Source organism: Corvus cornix, chromosome 2 (assembly GCF_000738735.6).
Source record: "Corvus cornix cornix isolate S_Up_H32 chromosome 2, ASM73873v5, whole genome shotgun sequence".
Lineage (NCBI taxonomy): Eukaryota > Metazoa > Chordata > Aves > Passeriformes > Corvidae > Corvus > Corvus cornix.
In genome coordinates, this window is record NC_046333.1 from 18,417,539 (window position 1) to 18,443,194 (window position 25,656).

Genomic DNA, 25,656 nt, shown 5'->3' on the forward strand with positions numbered 1-25,656 from the left:
TCAGATCATTAATACCCTTTAGCTGATCTTGAGAGCTTCACAACAGATCTTTAGAACTGGAGCAATATCGGTCATGTTCAGCAACAGCTGGATCACAATGACAAATGTGTATTAGACTAGATAAAACAAGACTGACTTCAGACTTCTTGTAGGTAAAGCAGGAAATCGTAACAATATGGAATAATATTGTAATAAAAATAAGACATTATGAGCAAAAAATTAAATCAGGAAAACTTTCACATTCTGTTCCTTAGTTACTGGACCGAAACACCAGCATCTTGTAGGTTAAATGTTTCCTGATTTGCAAAATTGTCTATGATTTTACTAGGACCCTTGGTCTAAAAATATTTGCACAGGTATTTTTAAATAGATGCTGCCTCATGCTTTATTTGCAAGATATTGGTGACAGGAAGAAATGATCTAAAGCTAAAATTTAATTAAAAAAAATCAAATTATTTCAATGTCAAGGCACTGTACATGACTAAAAGTTTCCTTAAAAACTCTCAAGTACCAGCCACTTTCCCATTTTATCAATAAAAGCATATATAGTGTTATACTTATTAACAGGATTAAAATGAGTCATACTTATCTTGACAAGAAATGCTTTGTTGTCTGAAAACTTGCTTTTTCTGTAATTGAAAATAGTGTTGCTCATATTTAAAAAAATCCTAATAGTGTAAAACTGTCATGCTGAAAGAGGTGGGATGGAATTGCCGAGGGCAGGTGCACATATAAGAGTGATGCTGAACAATAAACCACATTCATATTTCTTTTCTATAGAAGGTGCATGGCGGTTTGGGTGAACTAATCCTTCAATATTGCCAGCCATGTACGATAAATCATGCTAAAGGATTATTATGGATGAGAATGCTGGTTTGTTTTTTTTTTAATATCTACACTTGTAGCTTATTTTCATTTTAAAGACTTTGTACCATAACTCTGCACTTTTAATTTTGTATTCAGTATGGGGAGTTAATCCCAGAATGGGGCTTTTTGGATGCAAAATCTGAATGCTTGTGTAGTAACAACAGCTGTCCCCTCACCATGTGGTGTCTTCCATTGCTTTACTGTAGAGATGAATTTTGGCCCAGTGTTTCAGTAATATTGGACACACATGGTTTTAGGTGACAAAGCAGTATGTTTATGCATTCATTTGACTCTCGCAGTTACAGTTGGCTACAGATTAGAACAGGGAGAATACATTCACACCATGACCACCCTCGTAGCTGCTTGTAGCACTTGGATCACAGTAGGCGCTGTTGCATCTAAAGACACAATTAACTGTTGCTGAGGAATTGCAAATTCACAAAAGCTCTTTTACAGCTTTTGCTGCTGCGAGTGGATTTTCTAAAAGCTTTTCCAGAGATTTTCCAAATGTGTAAGTGTTTTAGATCGTCACATTCTAAAATTATTGTCAGCTTGAAATAAGATTAAGAAGTTGATATTTTAATGTAGCTAAGGAATTCTTGTGCCCTGAATTAGCTGTGTAATTAAGTACAGATCTACAGAATGATTGTAGTTTTGTCCATTATTTAGGAAGATAGCTTTAAGAGTTCTGTAATATTTACAAATGGTTTGTAAAACTGTGAGCACAAAGTTTACCAAAAAAGTCTGAAAATAAAACTTAGCAGAAAGCTTCCGACATCTGTATATCACTGGATAGATCATCTTGATTTCCGTGTGTAATTGCTTAGATATGCTTTGGATATGGTAAGAGAGAAAAGCTGTGAATGTAGCTGTTGATTGTATTTTAAAAAACCCCACAAACAAATAAACTCCCTCCACCCCCAAGTTTTAGTATGAATTAAATAGAAAATTACAGTAAACTACATATTAAGGCTAATTTTGAAGTGCAAAATTTGATTGATTTTTAAACAAAAGGCTTTTAACTAGAACTCTTTAGAAGAATTCATTATTTAAATTACAGTGATAAAAATTTTTATATGTAGAACATTAAGCACTGGAAATCTTTCTTTATGAAAATCCCAGAGAAATATCTTCATATAAAATAGCTATATGGTGTATAATATAAAAAAGGTATGGAGTATATTAACTTGTTTAAACCAGTAAAAGTAATAAGGTTATTGTGCAATGTGGAGATTTTTCTATGTATTTGTCATTTCTTCTGTAGGCCAGGGTGTAATTCTATAATGCATGCAATGTATGTGTGAGATCTCTCACATACGCACATTACTTAAGTGTCTTGTGTTTGAATCATCAGAGATAATTCATTTTATTCTTGTATTAAAAACAATGAATGTTTGAGGCTTTCAGCATTGAATAAAGGACTACATGGATCCAGACCAGGACGATTGATAAAATCCTTGCTACTATTGGCTATTATTTACTGTCTTTTAAGTGGCAGGTTGTATTTATGCCAATTTATCTGCTTCAGGGAACACTCTTGATAGCAGAACAAAGTGAATAAAAGTAGTTTGCTTTGCAAATGAATGCAAATGGTGAAGCCTTTTGGGAAGCCCTTTAACAGGAGCAATGCACTTTGATTATGAGTGAAGCTGCCATTTGGACATGGTGAAAAGAGCACGCTTGAACCATTGATTGGGGGAGACAGTAAAAAGTCAGGAAGGGCCCCGTTAAGCTTGCAGTGCAGCGGGCGGATGTCAGTGTGGTTAGAGCACAGTGGGAGAATGACAGGCAGGATTAGTGTCAGGGAGAAGCTTTGCTGTAGTTGTGGAGATCGTCCCTGGGGTCACTCACCTCTGACTGTTGTTCTGTGCTGATGGCTCTGTAATGCAAACCGCTTGATATGTGCCTGTTCATTATCAGAAATGGTGATTAGAAGAGGTATGTCATAAAGAATTCCTTAAAAATAAATAAAATGGCAAACTACTGATGGTAACAAAGATTTGGCTCTGCGGTCGTTGCCAAAGGTGCTGCAAATGTCAAAGACGGTCACTGCATTTTGCCTTCTGAGGCAACTGTGATTCCATGCCTTAAACTGCTCTAATTGTGTGTTCCTTGCTTTGTTCACTTTTATTCAGCCGTTATGAAGACAGTCATTGTTAACAGCTTGGCATGTAGTTAGAGTAAAACATTTTTATATCTTTTGGTTATTGGGTAGTAGAAGCATCCGGACTGGTTTTGTGGTATAACTGCATTTTAGGGAGGGGGGGGAGGGGTGTTGTTTAACTGTCTTGATGGAATATTAGAGTCAACAGATTTCATTCCTGGATCATGCCAGAGTGCTAAAACACAGGATGGTAACAGTGACAAAAAGCTAAGATGACTGGTCTGTTTCATTAAGAAGCTTTTTTGATATGTCAAAATGGAGATATTTTCTCTGTATTTGCTGGGAAAATATTACAGAGGCAATTAAGTAAATGTTTGAAACTTTGTGTCTTAAGCTGTGATTTAATCATGGAATCATTTAGGTTGGAAAAGGATTTTAAGATCATTGACTCTTACCATTAATCCAGCACAACGAAGCCCACCACTAAGTGTCACATCCACATCTTTTAAATACCTCCAGGGATGGTGATTCCACCACTTCCCTGGGCAGCCTGTTAACAACTTGAGGCCCTTTCCTCTTGTCCTAGATCTTACTACTACTTCATTACTATCTTTTTACCTGGGAAAAGAGGCCAATCCCCACCTCACCACAACCTCCTACCATAGGTAGTTGTAGAGAGCAATAAGGTCTCCTGTGAGCCTCCTTTTCTCCAGGCTAAACACATCCAGCTTCTTCAGCCACTCATCAGACTTGTGCTCCAGACCTTTCACCAGCTCCATTGCCCTTCTTTGGACTCTTTCCAGCACCTCAGTGTTCTTCCTGAATTGAGGGGCCCAGAACTGGACCCAGGATTTGAGGTGTGGCCTCACCAGTGCCAAGTACAGGGGAACGATCACTGCCCTGGTCCTGCTGGCCACACTGTTGCTGATCCAGGCCAGGATGACATTGGCCTCTTGGCCACCTGGGCACTCGCTGGCTCATGTTCAGCTGCTGTTGACCAGCACCCCCAGGTCCTTTTCCAGCTTGCATCTTTCCATCCACTCTGTCCCCAGCCTGTAGCACTGCAGGGGTTGTTGTGACCCAAGGGCAGGCACAGGCACTTGGCCTTGTTGAACCTCGGAGCTCTGGCCTCTCCCCATCAATCCAGCCTGTCCAGATCCCCGTGCAGAGCCTTCCTGCCCTCCAGCAGATGAACACTCCCACCCCAGCTCAGTGTGTCTGCAAACTGACTGAGGGTGCCCTTGATCCCCCCATCTGGATCACTGATGAAGATATTAAACAGAACTGGTCCCAGCACCGAGCCCTGGGGAACAGCACTGGTGACCAGGCACCAGCTGGATGTAACTCCATTCACCAACACCCTCTGGGCCTGGCTTCCTGACAGTTTTATACTGCCAAGCCTTGAGCTGGAGATGCTGTGGGAATTGATGTCAGAGGGTTTCCTGAAGTCCAGGTAGGCACATCCACAGCCTTTCACTCATCCACTAAGGTCACCCTGTCTCAGAAGATCAGGTCAGTCAAGCAGGACCTACCTTTCACAAACCTCTGCTGACTGGGCCTCATCCCCTGGTTGTCCTGCACGTGCCATGTGATGCCACTCGAGGATCTGCTCCATGACCTTCCCTGGCACCAAGATCAGACTTGATAGGCCTGTAGTTCCCTGAATAGTCCTTCTAGCCCTTCTTGCAGATGGGTATTGCATCTGGAAACCTCCTGTGAACTGGGACCTCCCCAGTCAGCTGGGTGTGCTGGTAAATGTTTGAAAGGAGCTGAGTGAGCACTTCTGCCAGCTCCCTCACTTTCCTTGGGTGGATCCCGTCTGGCCCCATGGACTTGTGTGTATCAGGTCACTGACCATTTTTCCTTGGATAATGGGGGCTTCATTGTGCTCTGTCTTCCAGGTCAGGGACTGGGTACATGGAGACCAACGGATCTTCCCATTAAAGACTGAGGCAAAGGGGAGGTATGAAGTACCTCAGCCTTTTCCTGATCCTGTGTCATTGTGTTTCTGCCTGCATCTAGTAAAGGAGGGAGATTCTCCTTAGCCCTCCTTTTGTTGCTCATGGATTTGCAGAAACATTTTTTTGTTGTCTTTTACAGCAGTAGTCAGATGAAGTTCTTGTTGGACTTTGGCCCATCTAATTTTTGCATAACCCCATAATCTAATAAAAGAATTGTTGATTATTATCTATACTGCGTTTTATAATGTTGTGCTATGTATGTTCTATTAAAGTTAATAGAAATTAAATGTGTTAGTCTACGTAATACACAAAATGCAATTTTTTAGTGTCCAGGATTTTTAGTATCTTACTGTTGGTCTGTTGTTTTTATCCATTTTCAGCAGCAACACAGAGAGAAGATACCAAGGTTTTTTTGTTTGTTTTACATTATTAGATTAATTTGTTTAAAAAATTTTTTTCAGTATATTACGTTGCAAATAAATGTCCAATACTCCAGTGTAATGAATGTTTTACAAATGTTTTACAGGCACCTGAATGGACAGAGGAGGACCTGAGCCAGCTGACAAGAAGTATGGTTAAGTTCCCAGGGGGGACCCCCGGTCGATGGGAAAAGATTGCTCACGAATTGGGTCGATCAGTGGCAGATGTGAGTTCACTCAGATTTGCATTGTGTAGAGGATGACAAACCAGAACAAGACAGGCAGTGTAGAAGGCAGACGTATATGGGGGCCGACATTTGTCTTTTGAGAGAAGCTACAATCCTTTTAGGACCTGGAAGTGAACCATTAACTAACTATGCAAGAAGCAGATGTCAGCCAGTCTCTCCCTCCACAATTAACAGCTGTAACTGATCAGCTGGATGGGGCATTCTGGTTCTTACAGACTTCAGCTACTGTAACCCAGTAACAGAAAAACAATACACTGCAGGTTTTGTAGCAACCTCCTTTCACTGCAAGTGAATGTTTGTGTGACTTGGTTAAAGATTACATTTCTGTTTCAAGCCTTAAAAATGCATATGCGCTAATGGTGTTTAGACAGGTGGTTTCCATTAATTAAGCAGAAATACCTTTACAAATTTTAAAACAACTAATGTGTATGATACTATTCCAGTGCCTTTTCCAGGATTATAGCATGCTTAAAAATTATATTACGTAAAATAATTAATGTCCTTGTTAATTCATATTTTATAGTATTGTACCAGATATCAAAGCAAGCTTGTACTTACGGTTTTTAAGTGTTATGATCTTAAAACCCTTAGGGGCTAGGCTGTAAAAGACTTTTCCTTTTCAAGCAATAGATCACCAGAACATGATGTAGTGTCTGCTGAGGACCATTTGAAAGCCCTTTCAGCTGACCCTATTTTATAGGCTCAGTAGGGGTTAATGAGAATAATGTTTAAATCTGTTCATGTACATTTTGTGATTAGATGTTCTTTATTTATTATATTTCAGGAATTATCTTAAATAATGGGAAACAAAGCCACTGACTAGAGTGAAATATTACAGCCTTCTGGGAAATTTGTGTACTTCTTAAGTTTTTTTTCATTGTTGCTATAATCACAAAAAAATATTTTTAGAACGAACTTTTAACGTTTTAATGCCCCTGTACCATTCTGATACATATACTTAAAAATAAGTCTTTTGCACTATGCTAATTTTAGAACAATACATTATTTGCAAAATAGTGTATGTAAGCAAGAAGTTACTAACCTGCTAATCAAATGAAATTAAGGTTTTTAAGGTTTATTGTGTTCAGTATTGTTTATTATATTTCTTGAAGTATTCATATGACTGGAGTGATTTTATTAGAAAAGATGCTACATTTTACTGATACTAACAGCAAAAATATTGCACATGTGTTGGTAGTATACAGTGTTCATGGGAAAGGGCTTTTGAGATTGCTTTGGAAAACCTGATTATCTTGATACAGATAATACAGACATGTGGAATGATTCTACATACATCCATCACAAAACTTAACACTATCTTCAGAGTGCTTTTTCCACCCACTGACTGCTTTATTCCTTGACTTGGGTGTAAAAAACATTCTTTATTAAGAATCCTTTGCATAATATATTTGGCTATCTTACTTGCACACATCCAGTACTGGAAAGAAAAAAACAAAGCTCACTTGTTTCTTCCATTAGATGAGAGGTCCTCAGCAACTTGCTGTTTTGTTTTAGGGAGTAGGAAAGAGAAATGAGAGAAATGTGATTGTTCTAAGAGCTGCCATTTTCTTGTATGAAAAAAGGCATTTCCAAGATTTTTATGTGTGGAGAAAGGTCTGAGTATAATCCTTTTTACTTCCAGTAACCTCCAACTATATGATTAAAGTAAGCATTCTTCACACAAGTTTTTACTTCTCTAAAAATTTCCAACTGCTTCTAACACTAGGTCAGCTTTCCTGACAGAAACTAATTATTAGAGTTTCTGCTGCTTTTATCATTGCATTACAAAGAATTGCAGCAAGTAGATATTATGAGGAAACAAAAATGAGTGTTATACAAAATGAATGTTTAAAACTTTAAAACAAAATGGGAACTTCTTTGGGTCTCAGACTGTTACTGCATCAGTACTAGAAATGGCGAAACTGGAAACTACTTCAGATATATCCATTCAGTAAGATTTCAGTATTCAATAAGATGTACAACTTATCCTGTAATTTTCTGAAGATAACATAGAATCTCAATTTACAGCAAGGATTCTTATTTTGTTTGGGCATCACCATAACTGGGTAAGAAATGTTACAGTAAAGGAGCAGGAGAAACTTCTGGGTTGTTAACCTTTGTGCACAGTAAAAATGGTGTTTGCGTGTGCAGGCAGCATTTGCTGCCTAAACAGCTGTTCCATGTTTCTACTGGGAGCAGTGCAAGGAGGTAAGTTTTGGTGTACAAGGTGCTGCTTTGAAACAGCTTGCATAGCAGAGTTTGGGAATGCCTTGCTTACAGCTGATTTAACAGGAGTCAAGCCAGAGAGGGTTTGAAGTATGTATTATCTAGCAAATGCACTAGATCTTGAAAAAGAAAAAAATTCAAAGGCAAATTTGAATTTTTTTTTCTAACATTTTCTAGTATGGGTGGTGCTTCTTAAAACTTGAGATCGGTGTCTGCTTCTTTCTTCTCCTGCAAAGCATCAAGAGCAGTAAGGCTTGGTTTTCCTTTCACAGCTAGAGAATTATGATAGAAAGGATTGATAAGGTATGGTGTGCTTGTTTCCAAGTGATTTTATGCATTCAAACCTTATTTAATAGTAGATTAGCTAAATAGGTATTAATAAAAATAGCTCAGAGTTATCCAGTCCAAAATAATATCTCTGTCGTTGCTTCTGTCTCAAAGCTTTCTTCCTCAGGAAAAAAAAAAAAAGTTAGAAAAAAGTCTCAAAACTTTTTAAAGAATAAACTGAAACCATTCATATATGTCAGAAGAGCACCAGTGAAATTCACTCCTTCTAACCACCCCAAAGAAATTCTATTTTGTCTTAAATTTCTTCTATTTTTAAAGAAATAAATTCCTACTATGTCCAACTATGTTTCCACCTGCAGTTTTTAAGCAGTGTGAAGCAGCAACTTGAGGAGAGTGTTCTTGACTTTTTTGAACTTTTCATCTTCATGGTGTTGTTTTAACTTACTACATCCTTAGTTTGTGTCAAGTTTTCAGTATTGCACTTAAATATGTGGTTTGATAGAAAGAGTCCAGATGAGAATAGTAGGTTCCTAAAATGTTATCTACAAGGGAAGATTGTGAAGGAATTTATGTTGTTGAACTAAAAAAAAATGAACTGAGGAGCTAAGTATTCCACTATTTTAAAAGAAAACCATAATGAGGAAGGGTCTTGTGCACTTTGTTAGTTTTACAGGGCAAGAAGTTATTACCTCAAATTTAATCAGAGGCTGCAGAGTTAGACACTGAAGGACAAATAATTACAGTGGAGATGATAAAGCAGTGGAGTCTCCGTATTTGCGGGCCTTTAAGAACAGGTTACACAAACATCTGCAAGAGACAACATCAGTGTAGTGGTTCTGCCTGAGGTTAGGTTCTTCTCTTCATATGGTCTGTGATTACACTAGCAAGTGCAAGCTATCTGGGAGGAAAAGGGGAGGAAACAAAACCTTCCTTACAATTGGAAGCATGTGTGAATTCACTTTTAAAAATGTGGAATTAAAGCCAGATAGTCACCATAGTTGGTCAGTAATCACTGCATATACCTCAGCTTGACTTCTTAAATTCAGTAATTCCTAATAAAGTGTTCCTTCAGCTTTTTTCTTGTCTACTACTATTCAAGCTGGTATTTTGTAGACATTTAAGTTTGTTATTTCCCAAAATACAGCCCAAATAATGGTTCCTGTAAGGCCCTTTATATGGATATGTCTACCAGATTCCCTGTCCAAAGAAGTACATCCACCCAGTGTGATGCAGGCTGCTGGAAAAGTGCCAGCCAAAATCCAGCAGCAAACAGCTACATCCATGCTGTAGTACCCCTGAGCTCCTTCAGCTCTACTGTTTCTATTTATGCTGCCTCATGTGATACCAGCATAAATATCTTTGCAGCATACTCCTGTGCTTTTCAGCTCAGAGCAGCTGTGGCACAGTCATACTGTGAGAAGGGTTACTACTTTAACTTCTCTCATGGTAAATGTAGGACACGTTTATCTTGTCTCTCTTTGGGAAGACATCTTTTAACAGCCAATGAATAATCAACCCAAAATAGATGAGGTTAAGTTGTGCTTACTTTATCAGTATGTTTAATTATTTAAATTGCCAATTGTCACTTTAATATGTGCGTATAGGGAATTTAGCAATCTTTTCCTATAAAGGTGGTTTTCAGCTGGCTTAGTATAATGAAATCTTACTGCTTTCACAACTGAAAGCTTCTGCAGCTTTTTAAGTCATCTTTATTACAATTGGCTGGTGTTGTAAATTAGGTTTTCAAGTATTTTGATTATGAAAGGGAAATGGAGTTAACTCTAATCAGGATTCCTGCCTGCTGACCTGGTTACCTGTACCACTGATCTCTGTCATCCTCCAAACATCTGTTCTTTGACCCATTTTCCTTGCTGAATTTGTTGCTCCAGGGTTAGTTCTCATTCCTGTCTGCCAATACTTAAGGAAATAATTGACCTTTTAAAACAAAATAAAAAAGTTATGTTGGAATTTCCTAAGTACTGTGAACACTCTGCAACATAGTATAAATAATCTATGGAGTGGAGTTGCAATACTACTATTTCTGCAAAAATTAGATTGATTTGACAAATGCTAACCTTTATGAAGATTTATAATAATGATTGTCAGCTTTTGCTGAATTCAGAAATTGAGAAAAAGCACTTAGATGTGAAATTATAGAAGTATATTGTAATTGACAATACCAACCTTCATAGATAAAAAGTTTAAAAAAAAATATTTGCTGAAAGGCATAAATTAATTTCAGTAACTACAAAGGACGTTCAAATTGTAAAAATAACAGAGGAAGTAAAAGCTGTCTGGCATGCCAAACAGACTTTAATGTGATTATTAGGTACAGGTTTTTTAAATTAAAGGCAAAGAGATCTCAGATTTCATACTTGTGAAGTAATATCATTCACTTGTCTTACAGGATTTAAACTGATTCTGTTTGCTCCTGCAGTCACTAATCTCATGCATTTGTGTTGCAAAAACAGACTGATTGGGATTTGCTGCTTGTATAGAAGAACACTAAGGTAGACAGCAAAACAATAGCCAGGTGGCAGACATTCTGAATTACCATGAAACCTGAAAGCATAAGGTTTGGGGGGGGAGGTGGGGTGGGTGCTTATTTTTGATGTCTTTTGTATGTCCCAAGCAACAGTTTCAGCCTGTAAGTCTGACTGTGTGAGTTCATACTCATTATAAAATAGATTTTTTACTCATTGTAAAATAGATCTCTTATTTTTGACAATGCAAGCTTATTACTTTGCCAACAAGAAAACATCTATATGAGAAATGGTCCATATGTAAAAGCTCATGAATTTATTAGGTCTTTTGCTTCTGGAGATTAACTGTTTTCCTAAGACTGTTTTACATTTCGTGTACTGTGTCTGTATTAACTCAGTTACAGTCTAATTGAGTTATGGCTAGTCTGAAACATTCACCCATAGCAGTTTGCATATGTTTATGTAATCAATAGTTCTCCCAGTTGCTTATTGAAGTATAAAGACCTAGATCGAAGTCCAAGAGAGGTTATGAATATCTAGGATGGGGTTTAGATCGTATGTAGGTCATGTAGATCCCTCAGCCTGAGAGTGAAGTCTTCAAATCACCTGTTTAATGCCACAGACTCACCAGAATGACTTCGTTGATACTTGGAGGGAGGAAAAGGTGGTTGCTGTTCACAATACTCTCACTGTACAGTTTTATTCTGTGCACTCCTACAGTTGCCCCTGCCATTTTTACAGGATTGGGCAGTACAATGCCCCTTATAAACAAAATGGATTTTCATCTCATAAAGCATGACCAGAGCATTCTTCTCACTTAAAGGAAAAGTTTTTTTACCGAAGGCAGTGGGACAGCAATTTTTCATCCAAATAGATGCCTTGTGAAGGGGTTAAGCCAGTGATGCTGCAACTTTTTATCAAGTGCCTTAAATTAGTGTAATGTCTCACAAAGCTCCCAGTGAGCTGGGTTTGAATTTCACTGCAGAATTCAAATTTCTGACTGTCAAGAAAGGCAATGCATTTTGCATCATCAGTAACAAACTAAGATGTCCAAATAGTTGTTGCAGTGGGCATTTGAGCCAAACTCCTCTCCTGCATGAGTGCCCATTGGATAGAGCTAAAGACTCTCTCACGGATTTTGACTGAAAAAAAAAACCAAGCACAGTGTGAAGTCTCCAGCATTATCACAAGTCGAATAGTAAAGTTCTTCCACTTGTGTCCTGAAAAATGGGGCAATTCTTTTGCTGCTTTAAATTAACTGCTTGGGGACTTAAACTGGAGAAAGTTCTACATGTGGTGATTTAGGCCAAATTTGCCTTTTTTGCAGGCATCTTAAACTGCCTCATAATTAAACTCATGGTTGTTTGGGGGATTTCTGTTGCTGTGGCAAGTTCAGAATCACACATGGGTTCGAAGTCCATAAGCATGAGAAAACTGTGTTGTTGCTGGCTGCAACTGGTGGTTCTAAGCCTATTCACTTAAATTCATAGCATGTTTTGTAGTTCTTTCAAGAATGTTGTCCTTAAAATACTCATTTGCTGTGTTAATATCAAGTTCAACCTACACAATGGCTAAAGATTAGTTACATTACCAACTTTGGGAAAGTTTGTAACACTCCTCTAAACAAACTGTTACAAGTAGTGCCAAAACAAAGATACATCTGATTTAAAATACTAATTTCAAGCGGTCTTGAAAGTTGCAAATTAGGATGCGTGGAAAAATGATTTGCGTGGAGAATGATTTGGCTCAATGCCTCAGTATTTGAAGTTTGCCCAATCTGGTAAAACTGAAAGACAATTTTAGAAGCTCTTTTAGTGTCTAAAAGGGAAGACAGTGTATAAAGCAACAAATTTTGAGTCACGTGGAAATAAAAGGTCATTATTGTTGTCTGACTTGCGTCAAACAGTGCTTGATACAGTTGTGGCTGACGTGAAAAAAGCTGTTTAGATCTAGATTGGAAGAAAATTCAGTGCAGCAGGTAGTATTTTGGTTATAAGGGGAGAACTTTAAATTTGGCAAGTTATTCTCTGTGGTTCTGGAAGGTTAGATCTGTAAAAACCTGACAAAGCCAGGAAGGCATTAAAATCCTTCTGTATCTGGCTTGCCCCTGTGAGAAAAAAATGTGATTACAACTCAAATTAGCCTCAAAGATTCAAGAAATTCCTCATAGCTTCATAGTAACTTCAGGTACTCACAGGCTGTCCCCACGTTATTTTTTGCCATAATTCCACAGTTCTTGGCACTTTTTTTTTCATGACATAACTAGATGGGGAGCATGCAGGAAGATAACAACTGGGTGAGCAGAAGATTGCTACTGGAACAGCAAATTTCTGATAGTTAATGCTGAGAAACCATGACATCTTTAGTAAATCCTTAGAGAACTTCTGCTCAGGAAGATGCTGAGAGTAATAAAAAATAAAAAATGTTACCAGACCCTCCAGTGTTCAGTAGCATCATAACATGTCATCCTTCTTTGCAAGAAGTTTATATACATTTGGAAAGCCAAGTGATATAGGTTTTCTTCCTCTACAAATCCCACATTATTTTCTCAAAATATCATTAGAACCCAAGAAGTTTGTACTTCTGTGATTATCTGCTGCAATCCTAATCAAAATATTATCCTAGAGAAGGAAGGTAGGTTGTTGCCCACAGAAGATTCCCAGGAGACAGTGAAGGGTGAAGGGTGAAGGCTTCAATGGCATGCTGGCCCTGTGGAGCTGGGCTGGGGATGGTGCTGGAGGGCTCAGCTGAACTACTGAGCCAGTGGCTGCTGCTGTGAGAATGGGGAATTGCTCTTCATCTTCTGCAAAAGGGCTCTGTTGCTCTGTTTAGCATCAGTAGGATCACTGTACCTGACTTTAGAGGGTTTTCCCTTTAGGTCTGTCACAATTCTGTGCTTTTTTTATGTCTGCCTTCCCTGCAGGGTGAAAAGTACCCTCTCATTCATGTGATAGCAAAATTTGCTTTTGCCTGTGCATCTGAGAGTTTTTTAAGCTGATTCTGAATTTTTTTTTTCTGTATATCGCTGAAGTATCAATTGTCCCATCTGAAAGAGGTGGCAGGTGTCCAGGATAGTAAGAGTTTTAACATCTGGATGGTCATGATGAGGAATGTTTTTACTGCTAGGTGTGTTGTTAAGTAATAACTAGTCTTTGTGATCTGGACTAATTGTTAGCAGTACGGGAGGAAACCAGCTCTGTCTGGCTTTCATCACATAAAATCATCCCACTAATCCCACTTGCTTTCGATAGAATCTTTTTATAGCTGAAGAGCTATTGAAACTGAGTTCAGAAGGGAGTTCTCAGAAGCAAATTGTTCCTGTGGTTTCTTTCTGTAGGTCCCATAGTAAGATAGTTTGATTTCTACTCCAGCAATTTGATTGCTTGCATCCAGGGTTTTTTTGTCATCTTTATCTGTCTAAGGAAATCTGTTTCACTGTGCATGATATTACCTGACTTTATTTGTGACTTCTGTTATCCCTGGTGGACTACAACATTTAAAGTTGATTCCTATAAAATAATGCAGTGTGTCTGTTCAGCAGTACAAATACTTGCAGGAATATGAGATCTTCTGTCTTCTGTTTTAAATCAATTTCACAGTCTTGATCCTTATTATTTAAGGTGTCCCCAGACCCAGGATTTCTTAAGGGGGTTGGCTAATACCCTGGTGAAAGCTGTTGTCAATAACAGCAGGCTTTTAGCACAACTTCTTACAGTCAGGATAAAACTCATAATTTAATATACATGAAAACTGTAATTTTAAAGAATTACGCAGGAACAAATAGCAATAATAACTACAAGAGAGTATTCTACAACTGCTTCATACTTTGAATAAGTTTTTCCAAGTATGTTATCTGTTAACTAATGAAAAAGTAATAATATCATATAAGCAAGCTATGATAAGTAATTGAGTAGAGAAAGCAATGGAGCAACTTATGTTGCATAACTTACTGAATTTTTTATGAATCAGTTAGGAACTAGCTAGTAAATAACACTATTCACCCCTGGAGTAGAAATTTAAATTGATATTAAGAATGTCAAAAAGCATGGAGCAACAGATAGAAGAAGAGTCTGCAGATTTGAGTGGCAAGAACACTGATTAAACTCAAACAGATCAAATTGAAATACATTCCTAATAATCCTCAGCAGTTTAATACTGACATGTTAACAATTCTTGCCCTGTGTCAGCATCTGGAATGACAATGACAGTTGAGGCTGATGGACACATAAATCTGAAGCCTAAATAAGTGATACCTGAACTCTCAGTGAAAAGAGCTGGGGTAAACATGAACTGTACATAGCACCTGGAAAAGGACTTGCAAACATCTGTATGAAGAAGAAAGCTGACAAAAATAATAATAGACAAATAATCTTCCCCTGTAACCTGTGAATGATGATTGTAAACCTGTGGGAAGCTTGATGAGTTGTCAAACTTATGTCAACTGAAGGTGCTGGTTCAATGTTTGAAACAGTAAATTTTCAGTATCTAAACCATACACAGAGTTGTTATTTCCAGCTTACCTGGTGAATGTTCAAATTGGAAGTCCATCAAAATATGAACAGATACCATAAAGCCTTCAAAAGATAGTCTTGGAAATACTAGATGTGATGAACGGAGTAACTTACTGCAAATGTTACATCTGGGTTCACCAAGCTATAATGACTGAAGTTGGCCAACATAAGATAACCTATGGAAAGACTGCTACTCCTGAATTTTTTGTAAGGGGAAATACAAAATGCAATCAGGATCTGGGAATAAGCCAAAATCGTTCACTGTTCAAATGGAGAGGGATGGTTTAGATTCTAGTCCAATTGGATGTAATATGCAGCAAAATTTATATCTGTTATGGAGTACCTACACTAACCTGGTTTGGAAACACCTGTCTTGTAAAGGAAGCTGAAATCCAGGTGATTTGCACCACTTCCAAAGCAAAGCTTGTGTTGCACATGTAGTCTCAGCTTGAAAGATAAAATGATAATTGCTGATCTCTGAAAACATCAGAGGTTCAGCTGAGAGAAAACTGAACTCAGTTGGCACTGAGGAAGCAGCTCATGGTACCTGTCTTTGCTGGCAATTTATTCTGCTCTATTTTATTCAGGGAATCTTTTCTGCTCTCTTTTTCTTGCCTTCGTGTCCTTGTGCGCAGGCTGTAAATCTCTGGAAGACTTACTTAAAAGATAGCAAAATGGTTTAGAGACAGTTTTCTGGAATACACGAAGATATATAGGGCCTTGTCATATTTATAATTAATCCACTGTGTCATTGCAGAAAGCTCTAAAAGCTACTTGTTTGCATGGCAAATTCTTCTTCCTCTTTTGAAAATAATCTATTGTAATCCATTTTATATAACATAATTTCAATTTAAGAGATGCATAGCAGGACACCACTGAGGATCCATTCTGTTCAGCAGTCAAGAATGGTTTCCATTCCTCTCAGCCTTTTAAATCATTGGTACATAGAGACACTGCTGAAGATGGAACACAAGCATTTTAATTTTGATTATTTTAGAATATAAATTTTTTAAGGAAGGCAATTTCTATTAATGGATCATGGAGGATCCATGCTGTTGTTTCAGAATTGGGATCATGCAGATCCCAGAACTGTTGATGCCACTTAAAATTATCTGTTCATAGTACAGTATTCTGAGATTTTTCTTAAACAATTAAAACTTTATCATATTGCAACAGTAGAAACTGGAGTTTTCTGTGCCAGATGTCTACCTCTGGATAAAGGTTTTGGTTAATTAGGATTGGGATTTCATTGTTCACAGAGTTTTCATTTGAACTTAATCATCCCAGAAAATGAGGCTTAATTTGTAGGGAAAATAGACCACTTTGCCTTGTTAAGTCTTGCTGTCATTTCCTTAAGGAGATCCAGCACCAGCCTATTTTTACAGCAAACTGCTGCAATTTCATGGGCAGAAAGGTGGGTGGGAGGAACCAAACAGACCAGACTAGAAGCAGGTGGTACCAAGGTATTTTAACTGTTGAGGTACTCACTTATGAATCTTGTCATAGAACAAAAATCCTGAATCTTAATATTTAATTCTTCTCACAGCAAGTGGCTTTACAACCCTCTGGCAGGTTTGCTCTCTAGTGCTGCTCTGAGTAGGGAATAATTGTTATTGTTAACATTAAGCAGCTAAAACAGCAGAAGTCTGTGCTGTGCCTCAGGAGGCCTAAATGGCTCCTGTTGTGGGTAAATCTCACACAGAGGAATTCCTGACTTAGTAAGGGATGTATTTTTTATTTTTGCTCTGGGCAGCATACTACCACACACCTTTCACTAAATGAATATTAACATCTGAGGTCCCAGGTTCAGAGAGCAGGGAACACAGGGAATCCATCCAACAAACAGGGAATCCATTCCAACAAACTGAATCAAGTTTGATTCAGTGTGTTGCCTGTTCACATTTTAAGTTTGATTTGGGTGGTTCAGACTACTTGATTTCAATTTCTAGCTTTTTTACAAAGTTCTCACATTCAAAAAGAAAAAAAGAAATTGATATTTAGTATTCATGAAACATTTTCAGTAATTAAAAAGATTGTATAATTCTTTGAATACTACATTTTAAGATGCCTTTTTTGTGGTACCTGCATTTGGGACTGTAGGCCACTACCTAAAAGGAACTAGAAGAGAGATGGAGGGGGACTTTCTACAAGTGCCTGTAGTGATAGGATAAGAGGCAATGGCTTTAAACTGACAGTAAGTAGGTTTAAATGAGATATTAGGAAGAAATTTTTTACTGTGAGGGTGGAAGGGCACTGAGAAGGTTGCCCAGAGAAATCATGGATGCCTGATCTCTGGAAGTGTTCCACTGGTTGGTCCAGTGGAAGGTGTGTCCATGCCAGGAGGGTTGGAACCAGATGATCCTTAAAGTCCCTTTCAAGCCAAGCCATTCTATAATTCTGTGGTCATTTTATATAACAAAGATGCTAAGTAATTAAAGAATCTTAATTTTAAGTGAAGCCTGTCTTGTTATCTGTAGTGAGGTCTAGAAATTTGGGATGAGGAAGCCCCTTTTTCTGGGTGGGGAGAAAGCCTGCTTGTTTGCTTACAAACAGAACAAATTTTGAAACAATCACTTTGTACTTTAAAAAAACCCAAAAATGCTAAATATAGTGTTACTTTTCTCCCAGGACAGAGATTTCAGTATACATGGAGCAGTTGAATCAAGCAGCTCTCTATCCTTTGGACTATCAGTAATAACTTTTTTTGCTGCAGTACCAGGACTTAGGAGGTGTCTTTGCTGATGTTTGGCAGTCAAACTGTTACATTTCATTTGGGGACCGAATGCCTGTCCACTCATGTGCTTCATCATCTGGACCTATGTGGGTTATTTTGTTCTTTTGTTCAGTATTGAGAAACTAACATATAGAAGACAACTCATTTGCTTCTATTTTTAGGTCGGAAAATTAGGGTTTAACAAGGAAAGAAAATAAAATTTGAGTATCAACTGTGGTGTATTATGGTGATAGTAATAGAAATATGTAGCATCACTTAAATTATTTTAATAAGCCAGGAATCGTTTAGAAAGAACAAAATCTAGAAGGTTACTTTAAGCTAGTTTGGGCTCCATATGTGAGCAAAGGCAGCCAAAGAACAACAGCCTCACCATATTTAATGTGTCTTCAATGTAGGTGTTTCGTGGTAAGCTAATCATGAATTCTTCAATAGCCCCAATGATATCATTTTTTAATAGTCCTTTATATTTGTTGTTTTCATGCAGGTTACTCTGAAAGCCAAACAGGTGAAGGATTCTGTTACATATACACCAGGTGTGTGCTTATGAAAATCACTGGGTTTGGGTGATAGCTGTGCCTTTCAGAGTCTGCTCTGCAGAGAGATTTTTGCAACCTTGACTTACTTTGAGAAAAGAGAAGAACTGCGGGGTGTTCTGAGGGAACATTTCCCTTGAGCTACATCTTCCCAGGATTTCTTATTCCATTTATTGTGGGGTTTGTTCATGTGTTCAGGCTACTCTCCTCGTTTATATGAGTGTGGGAATTTAGCAGCACCTCCCATAGATCAGATAAGCTCCTAATTGGCAAAGTTCAACACCGTGAATAGCTTGATTTCTCAATTTTTTATTTCTTAAGCAGTCAGTCCAGAAGAGCTTTTTGTCCACTCAGCTGTTCCCAGAACCTTTAATTTGTGGGCAGTTCCCTGCTTGCTTGTGGGGTGTTTTACTTTTTCAGAAGTGTAACAGCAGTGCTTCTAACAGGTATCATTAGGCTCTCTGAGCTTAAAACGCTGGCCCACAATTCTAAAAATTTCAAAGTCAACATGAATCTGCCGGATCACATAATCACCCAGAGAGAAAGGGAGGAGGAAGTGGAGGAGGAGGGGAACTACAATCTTACACCAGAGCAGATGGATGTCCAAACAGATCCAAAGGAGACCAGTGCAAGTGAAACTAGACACCGCAGACGAAAAATTGTCAAAGCACCTGAAATGGCTCTGCTAGCAACAAAAGAGGCACCAGAAGAGAAGGGCAGAGGGAGACGTCAGAAAGATTTTGATAACACTGAGCAAGAGGAAGAGAGTGATGATGAGAGCAGAAGAAGGGAGAAAAGCCGTGCACCAGAAGAACTGTGGACTCAAAATCAACAGAAACTTCTTGAAATGGCCTTGCAGCAGCATCCAAAGGGAACATCGGATCGCTGGGATAAAATAGCAAAATGTGTTCCTGGAAAAAGCAAGGTACGACTTGTTTTGACTGAACTATAGTATAAATTTGAGGGGAAACATACTTGCTACTGATCTGTGATTACCTTAAGAATGAGGGTCCAGGCAGAAAGGTGAGGCCTTTACTTGGCCTCTCAGTCTAGACTCAGGTGACCTAAAGAGCATTACTGTCATGTTTGTTGTTTTATTTAAAACACCTTTTCATTCATTTCAGTTTGTTTGACCTAATACAGAAAATGTTGAAATAACTCCTGTTTCATTTAAAATACCTACCTCTCCTCTGCCTTTCAGATCTTCAATTGCAGGACAAATTAGATTTTAAAACAAATTTTGATTCAAAGTTAGTAACCAAATGTTGGTGAGCTGCTTTACTTACACTTTCACAATACCTTTCTCAACCCATCTCAATGAACAGACAAAATAAGTAATCCATCTGCAAGTGTTAAATGCTCAATAATCTATCTAATGTTCTTTTTGTAAGTATAATCTTTTTAAAACGGCATTCATTGTCATTGATATAGATGGTCTGTGCTAGATCTCATAAAAGTTGTGATAGCTTAGTTTGCTTGCTTCAGCCACTGTAGCTGCAGAAAAGCCCTGTAGTATTTGTGCCACACACAGTGTGAGGGGGCAGGAAGTGCAGTAGGGAAGGATTTGGGTGTTTCTCTAGCTCTGAAGCTGTTCTGCAGTCTCTGGTGTCAGCAGGTGCTGCATCAGTGACCTTGAAGGCTTGGCTTAACCTGCCTGCAGTGGGGCTCACACCAGAGTAACTGTTTTAAATAGATACTGCAATACAGCTGTTCAATAATTGCTCTTGCAGTCATTGTCAAGAAGTACTGGGCAACTGTTTCTTGGGTTTGTGTACTCTTCGAAGAGATAAATAAGCCACTAAGAAATGTAAATTGCAAGTTCATTTTTCTAATCCCCTCTTCCCTAGATGTAGATTCCCCTTCTCAAATTTAGTGTGCAACTTTAAAGCGAGAAGAACCAACCAACCAACCAAGAAAAAACCCAAACAAACAAAAAAAAACCCACTCAAAAAAAACCCCTACACAACCCCCAGAACCCAACTCTTCTTCTAGAATAAGATAGCACATATAGAGTTAAAGCAATACTAAAATTTCAACCTTTGAATAACACTTTTGTGTTTCCTTTCAGGAGGAGTGTATAGCAAGATACAAGTTGCTTGTTGAACTGGTACAAAAGAAAAAAATGGCTAAAAGCTGAATGTTGTGAGCAAGAAGAGATGTAGCTCATCTTTGTCAAAATGGGGTTTTAAATCTCACGGGCAGGAAACTGCATTTTTGTACCTCAGTATTTCTATACATCATGTGCCTTAGCAAAAGAAAATATTAATAAATCTTATACTATCTCACCTGGTTTGTGTGTTGAAGAATGAAGGTGTGTTTGTATTGAAGAGCAGCTTATGCAGATGTGTGATAATAATGTCTAAAAGTGAGCAGACCTTCAGGAAAACCCCCTCTGATAATCACATACTGAATCTGGTAGGTTTGCAGCCAATGGATATACAGTGTACAAGTAACTTAGATTTGTTTTGAAAGAGAGAATTGACCTGAAATTGTTAAGCAAGCACGAGAGTAATGAAACTCTGCACTCAAAATATATTTTTCTTTCTTGCACCTCTAAATCCAAGACCATATGCTTATAAACACCTTATTCTTATAAATACCTAGTCATATTTTGAAATAAGTAGTATTTCTAGTATTAATTTCCACATATATTTATATGCACCTGCAATATAATACCTTCTTCTGCCAACCCTGCAGTTATACACAGTGATATTTGATAGCATTGTTAATTCAGTGAAGTTGAAATGGGTAAAAACACTAAAGGCTTTAATTTTTAAATTTGAAATTAAGAGATACAAGATACTTCAGGACCATTTTTAAGTACAGAATGGCTAACATTCTTGGGCTAAGAGCTCTCATATTTGAGGGGTGGTTGTATACCCTGGATTCAATTTGAAGAATAGGTAATAAGGGTTATATTATTCCCTCCTTGTAATTTTGTTTTGTATAACTTTTCCAGAACTATGAAAAACTTAAAATGCTGGAATAAAGGGTACTTAATGGGCTGTAAGTTACAGCAATAAATCAGAGCAGTGATCACAGTCTTTTACAAGAAACATTAAGGACTTTTTAAAAGCATTTTTTAGCATTCAAATTGTGATTTATACCAGGATTCTAAAAATCTTTTGAGCTTTAATTCAAAATCAAAATGAAAACTCAGAGGATCACATATCTGAACTCAAAATTGAAACTTGGTGGCTGAAAATCTCCTTTAACTTCCTGCCATTTCCACTGCTGATTTTCCCAGTAACTACCAATTGTGCTCCTTCTGTCAGGTCAGCATTTCACAACATTTCATCCCATTCCCATAAAACTTTAAGGGCCAAGTATTTAGGGAATATAACGGTCTTCCATATGTGTTCCTCTACCAATTGGAGCTTTGTTGGGGTTTTTTTATCTCATATAAAAAAAAAATCATGGTAGAAATAATGATACTATAGAAACATATCCAGATACAAAATAATGCATCTAAATTTTTTTCACAGAGAACTTCACAGCTTAACTGCATTGGAAATGAAACATATTTAGAAGCTGTACTGTGGTGTGGGTGCTAATGGATGGAACAGGAATTCTGTGCTACTATGAAGGGAGAATCTTGGTGAGATCAAGTGAGGTATTTTCAAGAGGTATCAGGAAATCTTAACTTTCAAAAGCTTTTAGTCATCCAGAACACTCAATGAGAGATGACTAGCTATAAAGCAAGGTAATTGAAATGGCTGCAAAGAAAAGCTGCTAAAATGGTGAAGGGAATAGGTGAAAATTAATGGGTGGAGCTGGGGTAGAAGAACATCAGCAAATGGAGATGTACTGTTCATGAACAAAATAGACTGGTAATGGGAATATTTCTGCAGTTTCAAAACAAGGAAGCAGGTACTGGGAGAGTTTAGCCTGTGAGAAGAGAGCCATCTTTCCTTTCCAGTCTGGACTTACAAGACTTTACCTGGGATGGTGTGCCTGGTTCAGTGTATCACACTTCGAGATGTAGAGCATCCAGAAGAGGCAGAGAGAATGATCCTGTGTTTGCAATGCCTGATTTGCAAGGAAGGAATTGTTGGTATTTGCTCTAGACTAGAGAGAGGGAAAAGTCTTCGAGGTCTGTATAAGGGACCTTTGCAGTTGCGTGATCTCCGTTTCCCTGATGTGATCCATATGGAAATGTTTCAAGTCTGCTGTGGCTGTGAAGAGTAACAATGGGCTCAGTTTGGCATGAGAAATAGCTTAGTTAGGTGTCAGGGCAAAAAAATCCAGTATATATATGTATATATATATATATATATATATATAAAACAAGGACTTGGGAGGACTCTTGACACCTTTATTGCTGGAGATCTAAACTTAACGTGAGTACCTGCTCAAGACTGGCCACAGCCCCACCAGTGTGTGGCAATCAGTAGTCACACAGTGCCTCCCAACACCTCCCAGTCCACCACAGCCCTTCTGCATGGGGGTCAAAGGAAGAAGGACAAGCACTGCTGACTGGTAAGAGTTTTTGTTTGTGTGTAACACCATTCACACTGAGAAACTTGAAACAATGCTCCTGACAAATCCAGTTTACCTGAAGGAAGATGTTTAAGGATGGGCAAAAGTTGTATGTGCCCTTCTGTCACACTTGTCAGGTTGAACACCTGAGTGCTGGATGTGCTGCTTATGCATGGATGGAAGAGAATTCATGGATTGCATCCTTCCTGCTTAAAGACTGAACCTTCCCAAAAGCAGAGGCAAGCTGGCTGTGCAAGAGAAATGCACTGGCCTCTTGCACAGTGGCACTGCACTGGGAATTGGTGACAGGCCCAACTGTCTCAGCATCAAGAACTGGGAAGGTTTTCCAGTGCACTGGTGGGTCATTTGGAACTTGGATGGGGAATGTGAGTCAGTGCCCTGCACCAGTGGACCTGATCTCTGCACCCAGATGCTCAGATCCCCATCCAGGAGCCATCCCTCACGGAGCAAGGTAGTGAAGGCTTCGTCCAGAGCACATCCGGTCATACTTCAGTTCATCAAGGGCCAAAGGAATTGGCACAGCCTTAGGTTTAGCTTTAGTGCTTGGCAGTGGGGAGGAAGGAGGCCTGGTAAGAGTGAGACTTTCAGAGCCTCTCAGGGCCCTTTCCTGGGGTTGCCAGGTGTGTTGTGGAGATGACACAGCCCTATTAGCAGTGCCTTTAGTCTGTGGTGACTGAGGTCACACATGATGCTCACTGGAGAAGTGGAAGACTGTACCCAGGCTTTGTTTTCTCATGGGTCTGTTACCCAACACCAGAGCTTGTTTTTCTAAAACTCTGTCCATGAAAACCAAGGTCACTCAAGGCTTGGGATTTAAGCAACTTCTTCCAACTTTTGTTGTAGCACAGAACGAACATTTCCTTTAAGTAAGATTAATAATTTGCCTGCTAGCAAAATATATTTTCTTTCCTGGGCAGTTTTGAGCTGTAGCTCAACAGTGCTTTTGCACCGTAACTTTGTGTTAGTCCTAGAGGGTCTGTGCTGTAGGTTCTATACTCTGACTTGCACTTAAATATGTCAGATCTGAGCCTACTTTGAGGGTCTTTGCTCGTCTCTGCTGATGGGATGGGCAGAACACTGTGGAAAGGAGAGTTTGGAGCAGATGAGACAGGGAGGGCAATCTTCCCTTACTGCTGAGGATCCAGTCCCAGTGCCAAGCTGAAGGATCCTGGCAACCATACACAAGTGAGGCAGTAGAATATGGCTGAGATGCCGTGAAGGTTAATAGTGCTCACATTTAGACTGTTTAGTTCTAGAGGAAAGACCAGATGCTGGTCTGCAGTGTCCTTTTGTAAATGTAGATGTTTGGACTGCATTACTCTCAACCTTATAGATCTCAGTGCTTGAATTAATTAAAAAAAAAAAAAAAAAGATGTTTCAGGAACAATTTTGCAATGTGACCTCTTTATGAGATAGGGCCTGAAAACAACAGAAACACTGAAGAGTTCTCCTTTAGGTGGACCCAACAGTAAGATTTTAGTGCAGCTTATGAAAAACAGGCATCAGAAAACTGGTCATTAAATGTCACACAGTGCTACTGCTGAAAGAGTTGCTCCTGCCAACACAGCTTGAATGGATAAAGTTGATAAAAGCAGGATTTCAGATGATGTAGGCTGTCCAGAATTAGTTGGCTTCTCTAAGCCATAAGGTTTGTTGTCATTCAGTGAAGTGGGGTTTTGATGAAAAATCTGAATGCTGCACCTTTAGTCTGTGCTGCTTTTGTGACACTGAGCCCAGAGCAGTTCCCAACACAGAAGGAGAGCTCAGCAACTTGGCTGCCAGGGACCTGCAGAGGGGCTTGGGCTGCTTTGGCATCCAAGGCATTCCACAGGGACAGCCCTGTGGGCTTTACTGGACTGGCGCCAAATCAGCCACAGACCATCATCTTTGATGTCAGGACCTGCAAAGTCATTGAAACAAGATTGGTTTTGACTGCATCTGGCCCTCATGTGAACTTGGCTTTGATGTGGTCTCTTTCTTTAAAGGGCTGGTGAACTGAATTTTTGTTTGGATGTCAGAACTGTCCTTTTCATTATTTCCTTGCTGCTTCTTGGTCCACCAGGACTGTGGTACTGTAAACCACCCCTTGCAGTCTTGGGCTTCTGGCACCAATCTCTTGACAATTCTGAGTATTTCTAACTTTGTCCCTTTCACACTTCTCTTAGCAGGAGACAGGTACCAGAGTATAGGCAGTCCCTTCCTAATAAAAGAAATACACAAGGAAAGGCAGGACTTAGCACTTTCACTTATTGACTTATATTGCCTGAGTGGTTTTAGCTTTGGCTTAGGTCCACAAATAAAGCAGCAGTCCATGGCTCCAGGAGCAGTGGCACTCAGGATTCCCTGGAGACCTTGTGCCGGGGGCAGGTGTAGATTGGGCTTTTCTTCCCCTACCTCCAGCTCTGGCAGTACCAAGTGTAACTTTGGGGCCCGGCCTTCCGTGATTTGTAGTCTCCCTTCTCAGCACTGATCAACAGCCAGTGCTCAAGCACTGACAGCTCCTGAGCTCTGGACCTTGTACACATTTAATCAGTAGAAATGCTGAAGTCTCCTGGATCTCTTCCTCAAAGAATAAAACACTCATCAACCACCCTCAAAATGTCAGGAGGTTTTTCTAGTCCTGGGGAGGGTGGGAGCAACTGATGCCCCTTTGCTGTGCCAGGTGATGTTTCACATTTCCCTACAGCTTGTTCATTTACCAGTCTTCTTTCAGGATTCCAGTTTTCCCCACTGGAAAATAAAACAAAAACATTAAGTACTTGGGCCTTGAGCAGATGGAACA

General features: G+C 38.9%; 1 protein-coding gene across 1 annotated transcript in view; it reads left to right on the plus strand.

Annotated features, from left to right (window-relative positions):
- The window catches only part of DNAJC1 (DnaJ heat shock protein family (Hsp40) member C1), a 108,829-nt gene extending 88,165 nt beyond the window's left edge, over positions 1-20,664 (plus strand). Inside the window, 4 exon segments of the mRNA XM_039548893.1 lie at positions 5,459-5,578; positions 18,326-18,374; positions 18,821-19,299; positions 20,443-20,664. Coding sequence (XP_039404827.1) covers positions 5,459-5,578; positions 18,326-18,374; positions 18,821-19,299; positions 20,443-20,511 — 717 coding nt within the window. The 3' untranslated portion in view covers positions 20,512-20,664.
- Positions 20,665-25,656: the final 4,992 nt, after the last annotated feature.